We start from the raw sequence: 13725 nt of genomic DNA, 5'->3' as shown, positions 1-13725 counted from the left end.
GAGAGAACACAGAAGCAGCCACAGCTCTGATGTAGACGCGGTGGTGGCTCTCAGAAGAGCCTTTGGGGTGATGGCGGAGCAGCAGACGAAGCAGATCACTTGGCGCTGATGTATTTGGTGACGGCCTTGGTGCCCTCGGACACGGCGTGCTTGGCCAGCTTTCCGGGCAGCAGCAGGTGCACGGCGGTCTGGATCTCCCGGGAGGTGATGGTGAAGCGCTTGTTGTAGTGAGCCCGGCGGGAGGATTCCCCATGCGATGCGCTCGAAGATGTCGTTGACAGAGTAGTTCATGATGCCCATGGCCTTGGAGGAGATGCCGGTGTTGGGGTGGACCTGCTTCAGCACCTTGTACACGTAGATGGCGTAGCTCTCCTTCTTGCTCTTCCTAAGTTTCTTGCCGTCCTTCTTCTGAGTCTTAGTGACGGCTTTCTTGGAGCCCTTCTTGGGCGCTGGCGCAGACTTGGCGGGATCAGGCATGGTGAGTATACAGAGATCACAACTCGGAGAAGAGAGAACAATGTTCCTGCTCCTCCAGCGCAGCGGTATTTATAGCCACACAAGCAAATGAGCAATGCTGTTTGCTCCTCTTCTACTGGGTAAGAAAGTCATGTGACCTTCGTAAGCTGAGCCCGCTGCGTCTTATTGGTGTTTCTACAAGTCTGCTCTCCTTTGACGGCTTCAGATCCATCCAATGATAAGGCAGGAGGTCGGGGCAGCAGCGGATAAAAAGCGACTGAGGAGACAGAAACGGCATTATTGGAGAGTTCAATTCTTCCTCTAATTTTGACTTTTTGGAGACTATTACAGCGATGTCTGGACGCGGCAAACAAGGAGGCAAAGTCCGTGCTAAGGCAAAGACCCGCTCATCCCGGGCAGGACTCCAGTTCCCAGTCGGCCGTGTGCACATGTGGCGCCCCAGGGGTCTGGTTTCCACAGTGGCGGCGGTGTTGTGTCTGGGAGCGGGTGGGAGGTCTCTTGGTCGGGAATCCTGTGCGTGCCGCACCTCCTGCCCGGTCCTGGGAGGGGAGGAACTTCCCCTGTATGGTCCTGGGGCTGAGGCAGGGTTAGAGAGTTCAGAGGGAGAGTTCAGCCAGGAGGGCTGACAGGGAGCTGTGGCTCCGGCTGGGCCCAGCTCCTGGGCCATGCCAGAAGTAGAGACAGAGAAAAGAAGCAGCTATGGGAAGAAACAACAGGAGCTCTGTGGGGGCAGTGTTACAAAGAGTCAGGGGCTGGCAGCTGCAGAGCTCGCCCTGACTGAGAAGATTTCTTACCGGACCCGGAGTCCGAGGCTGTGGGGACTAACTCCTACCCAGCAGCAGAATCCGTCAGGCAGGGGATTTCAGGTCCTCTGGCCAAGAAACCCGAAGGCACGGTCACACGCATGGGACCAGCACCGCCGTCGTGGAGCGGAAGCTACTAGAAGGCCCCGAGTCACCGGCCATACGGGTGAGCACCACACGGTACACTCAGGGACGTGGGCTACTTATACCCGCCTCTAGCAAGGTAGCCAGAAGAGTACAGTTAGTTTGGGAGGCCTACAAATCCGCCTGGCCAGGGGAGATCCCATCTGCTCAAGGACTGACCAGGCCCCAATCGCTAGCCAGTACTCCGGGAGGGTCTATCGTTGTCACCAGTAAAGACCCTGAACTACACCGTACCGTCTCTGAGTGGTTCCTGCTACCCCCATCATCCACGTCGGCTGCCCTGAGGCCATACCCCTCCCGTTGGGGGTTATACTATCACGCTGCACAATCCTACCACCGGCCTCAGCGGTCTGCCCTGCAGCGGCAGCTCCAAAGCTGCATTCAACGGGTGGCGTAGTCATCCAACATCCACTGCTAATAGACCGCCACTTAGTTTGACTCCCTGGGCACGGACCGGGTCACCGCCACGAGACTACAACCCTCAAGAGATCCGGCTCCGGGTAAGCTCCCGCATGCGCAACGCAGCGCGACACAGGCCCAGGGGCGCGTCAACTTCTGGCGTAGTCGGCAGGATTTCGTGCCCGCAACCACCGGGTACTGCGTGCCTGAAAAAGACTGTTCAAACTTACCTGTGGTGAAGATTCCCGCCATCCGGCGCCATCTTCCGCTTCCTTCCCGCCATCGGTGGAGTTTTCCCGCCATCCGGCGCCATCTTCGGCCTTCTTCCCGCCATACGTGGAGTTTTCCCGCCATTGGACGCCATCTTGAGGACGCCGCGCGGGAAGAAGAGGGGCGTGGACTCCGAAAGCGCGCGAGAACTGAAGCCCCGCCTCACGTCCGGACGTTGCGTAAGGTCCTGGAAGGAGCCCAGCAGACGCCGACGTCACAGGAGCGCGACGGAAGGTCCTCAACCCTGACGATCCACTGCGGAGCCGCGGCCTACGGAAGAGGATCATCGCAAGGTAGGCCACGGTCCACTAGGGGGGAGAAGGATATCGGATACGGAGGAGAGCTTCACCGCTTCAACCCCCGCCAGCGCCACCGCTGTTGCGGTCATGCCTTTCACCATGCCCTATATCCCGGGGGCAGCCTGGCTACCCCAGTACTCAGGGGAGTCACATACCCTGCATGACTTTAGAGAAAAGCTGGATAGCCTCTTCCAGATGTACCCCCTCACAGAGGAGCAAAAAGTGAGCATCCTGGTGGCCCAATTAACCGGGGCAGCCCAAAGGGAGGTAAAGTCCTGGCCACCTGGGAGGAGGACTGTCGCAGAGATACTAACCCAGCTAACCGAGGAGGAGCTGCAGTACTACCAATACGAGGAAAGCCAAGAGGACCCGGACGGGTCTGAGGACTACCCTCAGGAGGGAGCACAAAGAGGACATAGCTACTGAAGGGAAGTAGCGTGAATAAAGAGCTGTACATAGTTACCCGTTAGGGTACAAGGACTGCTGCTAATTAAAATATGGTCCCCGTTGGGATTAGTGAATTGTTCCCCGTGTGTCCCTATCCCTTACCAGGCTGAGGACTGTGAGCAGCCAATCCTTATCCCCACTGGCCGAGGACTGAGAGCGGCCATATCCTGTAAATAATTATGTGTTTCTAGTAATTTATGGGAGTCTTTGGTGGATTTACCGGGAATCCTTTGTACATGGTTGGAGCGTAACCCAGGAATGGACTAAAGACTGTTAAGGACTCGGGGCAGGACAGACCCCTACCTGGTTACGTCTCCCTGTTTTGGTGAAATGGACACCTTTGCTTTTCTTCAAAGACTGCACCCGGTTGCGGACACGCCGTAACCATCTTTATGTGGTTTTCTTATTGTATTATTATTGTTATTATCTTGTTATGTTTTTCTAAAAATATGTTTAGTTCCGGAGTACTAAATTTCACTAGGGGGGAATGTGGCGCCCCAGGGGTCTGGTTTCCACAGTGGCGGCGGTGTTGTGTCTGGGAGCGGGTGGGAGGTCTCTTGGTCGGGAATCCTGTGCGTGCCGCACCTCCTGCCCGGTCCTGGGAGGGGAGGAACTTCCCCTGTATGGACCTGGGGCTGAGGCAGGGTTAGAGAGTTCAGAGGGAGAGTTCAGCCAGGAGGGCTGACAGGGAGCTGTGGCTCCGGCTGGGCCCAGCTCCTGGGCCATGCCAGAAGTAGAGACAGAGAAAAGAAGCAGCTATGGGAAGAAACAACAGGAGCTCTGTGGGGGCAGTGTTACAAAGAGTCAGGGGCTGGCAGCTGCAGAGCTCGCCCTGACTGAGAAGATTTCTTACCGGACCCGGAGTCCGAGGCTGTGGGGACTAACTCCTACCCAGCAGCAGAATCCGTCAGGCAGGGGATTTCAGGTCCTCTGGCCAAGAAACCCGAAGGCACGGTCACACGCATGGGACCAGCACCGCCGTCGTGGAGCGGAAGCTACTAGAAGGCCCCGAGTCACCGGCCATACGGGTGAGCACCACACGGTACACTCAGGGACGTGGGCTACTTATACCCGCCTCTAGCAAGGTAGCCAGAAGAGTACAGTTAGTTTGGGAGGCCTACAACTCCGCCTGGCCAGGGGAGATCCCATCTGCTCAAGGACTGACCAGGCCCCAATCGCTAGCCAGTACTCCGGGAGGGTCTATCGTTGTCACCAGTAAAGACCCTGAACTACACCGTACCGTCTCTGAGTGGTTCCTGCTACCCCCATCATCCACGTCGGCTGCCCTGAGGCCATACCCCTCCCGTTGGGGGTTATACTATCACGCTGCACAATCCTACCACCGGCCTCAGCGGTCTGCCCTGCAGCGGCAGCTCCAAAGCTGCATTCAACGGGTGGCGTAGTCATCCAACATCCACTGCTAATACACCGCCACTTAGTTTGACTCCCTGGGCACGGACCGGGTCACCGCCACGAGACTACAACCCTCAAGAGATCCGGCTCCGGGTAAGCTCCCGCATGCGCAACGCAGCGCGACACAGGCCCAGGGGCGCGTCACACAGGCTTCTCCGCAAGGGCCATTATGCCGAGAGAGTTGGAGACGGCGCTCCGGTCTGTAGCGTCGGCGTCCCTGCCTCCTGCTAGGCAGAGACTCCGTTCCTCTCACCTCCCTGCTCAGTCCTCGGCGTCCTCTTCCCGCGCTGCTGCCAGCGCTCGCCGCTTCCCGGGCACTGTGCTTAGGGCGCGCGCGCTCCCTCTTTCTTAAAGGGGCCGTGCGCGCCGTCCTAAGGAATCCCCGGCCAATTGCCGGTGGAGCTCCCATATATAAGGCACCTCCTCCAAAATGGAGGTGCCCGAGCAAAGTTGTTGCAATGCCTTTCACCTCTGCTTCAGCCTTCAGGTCCCATTGCCAGTCTGCTTTCCAGCTCTGTCTACCTGCTAGCATTTCTGCGGTCCGACAGTCTGTCTACCTGCATCCGCCAGTCTGTCTATGGACCAGTCCGCCGGCGGATCAGGAAGCACCTGCCTGATACCTGCCTGATACCTGCCTGAGACCACCTGCCAGCCAGCCGAGAGACTCTTACCCGCTCACCTGGGAGCGCTCACCTGCTACCCGCCAGCTAGCCTACCTGGAGGTGCTGCCGTGACTTGCCGTGACCACCTGCCAGCCAGCCGAGAGACTCTTACCCGCTCACCTGGGAGCGTTCACCTGCTACCCGCCTGCTAGCCTACCTGGAGGCTCTGCCGTCACTTGCCGTGACCACCTGCCTGTCTAGAGACTCTTACCTTGCTGTCACTTGCCGTGACCATCTGCCTGTCTAGAGACTCTTACCCTGCTGTCACTTGCCGTGACCACCCGTCTGTCAAGAAACTGTTCCCGTCACTTGCCGTGACCTCCTGCCCTTCTACCCAGAGACTGTTCCTGTCACTTGCCGTGACTACCTGCCCGCCTTCCCTGGGAGCCACCCGCTTCCTTACAAGGACTGCCCCTTTGTATAGTAGCTCAGAGGTTCCACCTCCCAGACCCGTTACAGTTTGCTCGGGCCATGGAACCCGGTGGCACCCAAGCTCCCTCGCTCTCGGACCTATGTCATGAACTTTCCCGTCAGAGGTCCCAACAGGACTCCATCTTGGGCCAGCTGCGTAGTGTTCACTCCCGCATGGACACACTGACTGCCTCGTCGGGAGCTGCTTCCACTCGCACAACTACTACCCCGGCAGCGCCTCTGCCCATCAATACCATGGCATCCCTTCCCGGTCCCCGCCTTTCCGCCCCGCCTCGTTTTGGTAGAGATTCCGGTCAGGCACGGGGCTTCATTAACCAGTGCACCCTGCACTTCGAACTTTTGGCACACCAGTTTTCCACCGACAGAGCCAAAGTGGCCTTCATCATGTCCCATCTCACTGGGGAGGCGCTTGCTTGGCTAAATCCTCTATGGGAGAGAGGAGACACCCTGGTGTCCAACTTGCCAGCCTTTCTCACGGCCTTCCGGAAAGTCTTCGACGAACCAGGACGAAAGACCTCATCCGCCTCATCTCTGCTACGCCTCCGTCAAGGGAGTCTCACCGTGGGCCAATATGCCATACGCTTCCGTACCCTTGCTTCTGAGCTTACCTGGGATAACGATGCCCTGGTGTCTGTCTTCTGGGAGGGTCTATCCGGCCGGATTAAGGATGAACTTGCCGGTCGGGACATTCCTACCACTCTCGAAGATTTAATAACACTTGCCACCGGGATTGACATCCGGTTCCAGGAGCGTACCAAAGAGGTCACCCGTGAGAGGAGGTTTCCTCGCCTTGCTCCTACCTTCCAGAATCCCGTCACTTCCTCTGTTACTCCCCAGGCGCACTCACCCGAGCCTATGCAGGTCGACCAGACCAAGGTGGTCAAAACCCGTCAAGAGTCACGCTGTGCCGAGGGGAGCAGCTTCTACTGTGGCAGTAAGGAGCACCGAATCCGTTCCTGCCCGGAGAGGTCGGGAAACGCCTGTGTCTAGGATCGCTCAGAGAGGTCGTACTAAATAAGAATAAACCCTCTCCATCTCTGATGCTGTCGGTCTCTATCATCTGCGGGGAGAACCGTTACTTTGAACTAGCTCAACTTGATTCTGGAGCTGCCGGAAATCTTATCTCTCAGTCCCTGGTAGAGAAATACCGCATTCCCACCAAACCTCTGGCCGCACCCTTATCTGTTGCCTCCGTGGACGGGGGTCTCTTACCGCATCCCATCCAACTTATCACCGAACGCATAACTCTGCAGGTGGGAATGCTGCACTCTGAGTGCATCTTCTTTCATAATCTACCTGGACTCGCTCATGCCCTTTTGCTTGGCCTACCTTGGCTCCAGAGACATGCACCCGTGCTTGATTGGCAGACCGGAGAAGTCCTTCGCTGGGGACAGGACTGCCATAAGACTTGTTTAGTTCCCATTCGTCCTGCCCATCCTTCTCCTCCCCCAGCCAATCTACCCGGCCTGCTGGTACCCTATTGGTCTTATGCTGATGTCTTTAATAAAAAGGAAGCAGAGACATTACCTCCTCATAGACCATGCGATTGCCCTATCGACTTGGTACCTGGCGCTACTCCGCCCCGAGGGCGTATCTACCCTTTGTCCGCTGCTGAGACCTGGTCCATGTCTGAATATATCGAGGAGAACCTGGCCCGGGGATTTATCCGGAAATCTACCTCCCCGGCGGGTGCAGGCTTCTTCTTCATTAAAAAGAAGGACGGCTCACTTCGTCCCTGCATAGACTATAGAGGCCTTAACCAGATCACGGTGAAGAATAAATACCCCCTTCCGCTCCTTCCTGAATTATTTGACTGTCTGAAGGGTGCTAGAATCTTCACCAAGCTGGATCTCCGTGGGGCCTATAACCTGGTTCGTATCCGTCAGGGGGATGAATGGAAGATGGCATTCAACACCCGGGACGGCCACTATGAATACCTCGTAATGCCCTTCGGTTTCAGTAATGCACCCGCCGTCTTTCAAGAGTTGGTCAATGATATCTTCCGTGACCTTCTCTACTCCTGCGTCGTGGTATACCTGGACGACATCTTGGTCTTCTCTCCAGATCTCCCCACACACTGGAGGGACGTTCGTCAGGTCCTGCTCAGGCTCAGGCAAAACCACCTCTACGCAAAATTTGAGAAGTGCCTCTTTGAGCAGACCTCGCTTCCATTTCTGGGCTACATCATCTCTCAGACCGGTCTATGAATGGATCCTGAGAAACTTTCTGCCATCCAGAAGTGGCCCCGAACGGAGGGGTTGAAGCCTATCCAGCGGTTCCTGGGCTTCGCCAACTACTACCGCCTCTTCATTCCGCACTTCTCTTCCCGGACTGCCCCTATCTCTGCGCTCACCCGTAAGGGCGATAATCCCAAACAATGGCCGCCCGAGGCAGAGGAGGCCTTCCTGTCTTTGAAACAAGCTTTCTCCTCCTCTCCTGTGCTGCACCGTCCGGACAGCAACAAACAATTCTTATTAGAAGTAGACGCTTCCTCCTCTGGAGCCGGAGCGGTGCTCACCCAAAAGTTGTCATCCGGAAGAATGGTAACCTGCGGCTTCTTCTCCAAACTCTTCTCCTCATCTAAGCGCAATTATTCTATAGGAGACCGAGAATTGTTAGCCATTAAGTTGGCACTGGAGGAGTGGCGTTACCTTCTTGAGAGGGCTCTTCACCCGGTAATAATCTACACGGATCACAAAAACTTGGCTTATCTCCAGAGTGCCCAAAGACTTAACCCGCGCCAAGCCCGGTGGTCCTTGTTCTTCGCCCGCATTGATTTCATTCTTCATTTTCGCCCGGCAGACAAAAATATCAAAGCTGACGCCTTGTCCCGATCCTTTTTGTTCTTCGATCTAGAGGAGGAGCCAAAGCACATCATCGACCCCGCCAAGGTAATGCTGGTGGCTCCGGTGGATCTAAATCGTCTTCCACCCGGTAAGACGTTCGTAACAGTGCCTGATCGTGAGAAAGTCCTACACTGGGGATATTCGTCTAAGCTAGCTGGCCATGCTGGCCAGAAAAAGACCCTCCTGCTTATTACCCGGCATTACTGGTGGCCTACCCTGCACAAGGACGTAATAGACTTTGTCTCAGCCTGTGCGTCCTGCGCCCGCAACAAGGTTCCTAGACATCTGCCAGCCGGCCACCTTCTGCCTCTTCCCATACCTGCTGCCCCGTGGCAGCATATAGCCATGGACTTTATAACGGATCTCCCTGTCTCTGCTGGTTTTACGGTCATTTGGGTGGTCGCTGACCGCTTCTCTAAGATGGCTCATTTCATTCCCCTGCCGGGCCTTCCGTCTGCATCCGAATTGGCTAAAGACTTTATCCATCATATTTTCCGTCTCCATGGTCTCCCTCTCCACATCGTATCCGACCGAGGAGTTCAGTTCACCTCTCGCTTCTGGAGAGCCATGTGTAAACTGCTGGGGGTCACCTTGGACTTCTCCTCTGCTTATCACCCACAGTCCATTGGTCAAGTTGATCGGATCAACCAAATTTTAACCAGTTAACTCCGGCACTTTGTTAATGCCCACCATTCCGACTGGGTGGATCTTTTGCCGTGGGCCGAATTTTCCTATAATAATCACGAGAGCGAGTCTTCCTCCAAATCAACGTTTTTTATTGTCTACGGTCAACATCCTCGGATCCCGCTTCCCGTCTCCGCCTCGGTGGATAATCCGGCCGCGGAATCTCTTGCTAGCGAATTCTCCTCCATTTGGGAGAGTACCAGATCCGCACTTCTTCAGTCCTCTGAGCGGATGAAGAAACAGGCTGACAAAAGACGTCTGGATCCGCCCCAATTCCATCCTGGAGATAAAGTCTGGCTCTCGTCCAAGTATGTCCGGCTCAAGATTCCTTCCTACAAGTTAGGGCCTCGGTTCATCGGCCCACTGGAAGTTATCAAACAAATCAACCCGGTGGCCTATAAATTGAAACTGCCGGCCAACTTGCGGATCCCTAACTCCTTCCATGTATCTCTCCTCAAACCTGTGGTACTTAACTCTTTTTCCAAGTCTACAGGTACGCCTCCTGCTCCAGTTTCCGCTGAAGACGAGTTTGAGGTAGAGAGCATTCTGGCCACCAAAAGGGTAAGAGGAAAGACCTTTTTTCTAGTGGATTGGAAGAGGTTTGGTCCTCAGGCGAGAACGTGGGAGCCCCGGGAGAACATCCATGCCCCGCTCATCCTTGATAAATTTCTCTCCGGCCTAAAAAAGGGGGGGCCTAAAGGGGGGGGTACTGTAGCGTCGGCGTCCCTGGCTCCTGCTAGGCAGAGACGCCGTTCCTCTCACCTCCCTGCTCCGTCCTCGGCGTCCTCTTCCCGCGCTGCTGGCAGCGCTCGCCGCTTCCCAGGCACTGTGCTTAGGGCGCACCCGCGCTCCCTCTCTCTTGAAGGGGCCGCGCGCGCCGTCCTAAGGAATCCCCGGCCAATTGCCGGTGGAGCTCCCATATATAAGGCACCTCCTCCAAAATGGAGGTGCCCGAGCAAAGTTGTTGCAAATCCTTTCACCTCTGCTTCAGCCCTCAGGTCCCGTTGCCAGTCTGCTTTCCAGCTCTGTCTACCTGCTTGTATTTCTGCGGTCCGACAGTCTGTCCACCTGCATCCGCCAGTCTGTCTATGGACCAGTCCGCCGGTGGATAAGGAAGCACCTGCCTGATATCTACCTGATACTTGCCTGATACCTGCCTGAGACCACCTGCCAGCCAGCCGAGAGACCCTTACCCGCTCACCTGGGAGCGCTCACCTGCTACCCGCCAGCTACCCTACCTGGAGGTGCTGCCGTCACTTGCCGTGACCACCTGCCAGCCAGCCGAGAGACTCTTACCCGCTCACCTGGGAGCGCTCACCTGCTACCCGCCTGCTAGCCTACCTGGAGGCTCTGCCGTCACTTGCCGTGACCACCTGCCTGTCTAGAGACTCTTACCTTGCTGTCACTTGCCGTGACCATCTGCCTGTCTAGAGACTCTTACCCTGCTGTCACTTGCCGTGACCACCCGTCTGTCAAGAAACTGTTCCCGTCACTTGCCGTGACCTCCTGCCCTTCTACCCAGAGACTGTTCCTGTCACTTGCCGTGACTACCTGCCCGCCTTCCCTGGGAGCCACCCGCTTCCTTACAAGGACTGCCCCTTTGTATAGTAGCTCAGAGGTTCCACCTCCCAGACCCGTTACACGGTCTATCTGGCCGCTGTGCTGGAGTATCTGACTGCTGAGATCCTGGAATTGGCTGGCAATGATGCCCGGGACAACAAGAAGACCCGCATCATCCCGCGTCACCTGCAGCTGGCGGTGTGCAATGACGAGGAGCTCAACAGGCTGCTGGGTGGGGTGACCATTGCCCAGGGAGGTGTCCTTCCAAAGATCCAGGCCGTGCTGCTGCCCAAGAAGACCGAGAGCAGCATGGCGAGCAAGAGCAAGTGAGCGCCGCTCCTCCACATCTGTCAGAACAACTAAAGGCTCTTCTAAGAGCCACCACATCCTCCTCATAAGAGCCCGCACCGCAGATAGCAGGCGATGGTCCACACTAGGGTCTGCTGACACCTGTGTACCAGGCGGTATATAGATCTATCTGTGTACACGATCCTTGCTCCACTGTATGATTTGCTGCAGAGGACTCATTTAATCTATGCAGGACCTCTGGCGCTGCTTGATTACCGGCACTTCACCTGACAAGGCTATGCGCAGTGCACTGTGTGGCTGTGTCTGCTAGTAATGACAAGGCAGGGGCGACACTGCGCCTATAATTGTGCTTGTGTATCGCCCCACCACAGCATTACTACCCGACACAGCCGCACAGTGCACTGTGCATGGCCATGTCAGGTGAAGTGAAGGCAATCAAGCAGCGCCAGTAGTCCTACACAGATGCCGTGGAAGCGGTCCGGGCCCGATGGAGAGTGGGCGCCCCTGATTGTCCAGGGTCATATCTGTGACACGCCAGCAGCACTGCACTGACTCATGCCTGAGGAGTTGCTGGACAGGACACAGACCGAGGCAGGTGAGTGAGGTTTGTTGCCGGCTTCCCCAAACCCCATGATAAAAATAATTTTAACGTGTGTGTGTGTATGACTGTGTATACATATTTATGTCTGTTTTATGTGTTTTAAAGAATGTGTTCAAATATGTACGTATGCCTGTATGCACGTGTCTGCTTATTGTATGTGTACATATCTGTGTACCATGTGCATGTGTGTGTATGTATGCTTACCGTGTGCTTGCATAACTGCGTACTGTGTGTATATGTGCATGTCTGCGTACTGTGTGTGTGTGTGTGTGTGTGCATGTCTGCGTACTGTGTGTGTGTGTGCATGTCTGCGTACTGTGTGTGTGCAGGCATGTCTGCATATATGAAGCATGAAGAAGCAGGCTGGGTCCTGTGTTGTAAACCTATTTTTCTCTGCGTCATGTGACATTCCCTCTCCGATCATTCCTCCTCCCTAGTCTGACGCAGCGGCATGATGACGCACCACGCTGTGTCAGAGAGTGGAGCTGGCAGCGGCTGAGGTGATGAGAGAGACGTGCTGCAGAGACGGAAGCAGCGGAGAATGAGGAGCGGTAAGTATGTATTTATTTTTTTATTTATTTTAAAATTAAATATTATTATTTATTATAACGCCATTTATTCCATGGCACATTACATGTGAATAAAGGGGAATAAATAGCAAAAACAATTACAATAATCTTGAACAAAACGTGACAGCGACTGGTACAGTCGGAGCAAGGACCCTGCCCACGAGGGCTCACAATCTACAAGGGATTGGCGAGGATACAGTAGGTGAGGGTAGGGCTGGTAGTGGAGTGGTATGGTGGAGCGAGGGTTACTGCAGGTTGTAGGCTTGTCGGAATAGGTGGGTTCAGGTTCCTTTTGAAGGTTTCCATGGTAGGCGAGAGTCTGATATGCTGGGGTAGACAGTTCCAGAGTAGGGTGGATGCACAGGAGAAATCTTGTATGCGATTGAGACAGGAGGAGATAAGAGAGGAGTAGAGAAGGAGATGTTGTGAGGATCGGAGGTTGCGTGAAGGTATGTACCGGGAGACTAGGTCAGAGATATATGGAGGAGACAGATAGTGGATGGCTTTGTATGCCATGGTTAGGGTTTTGAACTGGAGTCTCTGAGCAATGGAGAGCCAGTGAAGAGATTGACAGAGAGGAGAGCCTGGGGAATAGCAGGGGGACAGGTAGATAAGTCGGGGAGCAGAGCTTAGGATAGATTGGAGGGGTGCGAGAGTGTTGGAAGGGAGGCCACAGAGCAGGAGGTTGCAGTAGTCGAGGCAGGAGATGATGGCATGCACTAGTGTGTTTGCAGATTCATGGTTGAGGAATGTGCGGATCTGAGAGATATTTTTAAGTTGGAGTCGGCAGGAAGTGTAACTGACTTGGATATGTGGTTTGAAGGAGAGATTAGAGTCCAGGGTTACCCCAAGGCAGTGAGCTTGAGGGACTGGGGAGAGTGGACAGCCATTGACATTGATAGATAGTTCAGTTGGGGGGGTTGAGATGGGGAAAGATGATGAATTCTGTTTTGTCCATGTTAAGTTTTAGAAATCTAGCAGAGAATAAGGATGAAATAGCGGACAGACATTGTGGGATTTTGGTTAGTATGGAGGAGATATCGGGTCCAGAGAGGTAGATTTGTGTGTCGTCGGCATAGAGGTGATACTGAAAGCCGTGAGACTCTATGAGCTGTTCCAGGCCTAAGGTGTAGATGGAGAAGAGTAAGGGTCCTAGAACTGAACCTTGAGGGACACCGACAGATAAAGGGTGAGATGAGGAAGTGGCGTGTGAGTGGGAGACACTGAATGTCCCGTCTGTTAGGTATGAGGAGATCCAGGATAGGGCCAAGTCTGTGATGCCGAGAGATGAGAGAGTCTGGAGTAAGAGGGAATGGTCCACTGTGTCAAAGGCAGATGACAGGTCCAGGAGGAGGAGGACAGAGTAGTGTCGCTTGGATTGGCTGTTAGTAGGCCATTGGTGTTATGGTTAATATTTTATATCTAGCTTCATTATTTATTTAGGAAAACAATTTAAATTTTTGCTAAGTCTGAAGCCTCTGCTTAAAACTTGCATCATGGAATCTCTGACTAAGATACTGGTTTCCTGTGAATTCCCTGACAAGAAGGTTTACGTTGGGCCAAGGTAAGTGTGTTATCACTGATTGTCTATTTTGGTTTCCTGTTCAGTTGTATGTAACAATTGTAGTTCCGTTTTGCCTAGCTAATAAAGGTGGTGAGTCTTAGCTGCCACACAGAAGACTCTACCTGCTGACAATGCATATCGCATGCATTTTGTCTCTCTCCCTTCATCGATGAAGTATTTTAATTTGAATCTCACTGGCAATGTGAAGACCCTTTGCTGTCTATTCCAAAGTTCTCCCTAATAACA

At 54.5% G+C, this 13725-nt stretch overlaps 1 protein-coding gene across 1 annotated transcript; it reads left to right on the top strand.

The window, feature by feature from the left end:
• The first annotated feature begins 809 nt into the window (after positions 1-809).
• On the top strand, positions 810-10766 carry LOC141161092 (histone H2A type 1-like). The gene is made up of 3 exons (XM_073645865.1): positions 810-907; positions 4402-4450; positions 10509-10766. The coding sequence occupies exons 1-3, from the start codon at positions 810-812 to the stop codon at positions 10764-10766; spliced, it is 405 nt and encodes a 134-aa protein (XP_073501966.1).
• Positions 10767-13725: the final 2959 nt, after the last annotated feature.

The sequence above is a fragment of the Phyllobates terribilis genome, unplaced genomic scaffold, assembly GCF_046119375.1.
Source record: "Phyllobates terribilis strain yellow unplaced genomic scaffold, ASM4611937v1 Scaffold_9__5_contigs__length_417890890, whole genome shotgun sequence".
Classification (NCBI taxonomy): domain Eukaryota; kingdom Metazoa; phylum Chordata; class Amphibia; order Anura; family Dendrobatidae; genus Phyllobates; species Phyllobates terribilis.
This window is presented reverse-complemented; position numbering and strand designations above follow the sequence as displayed.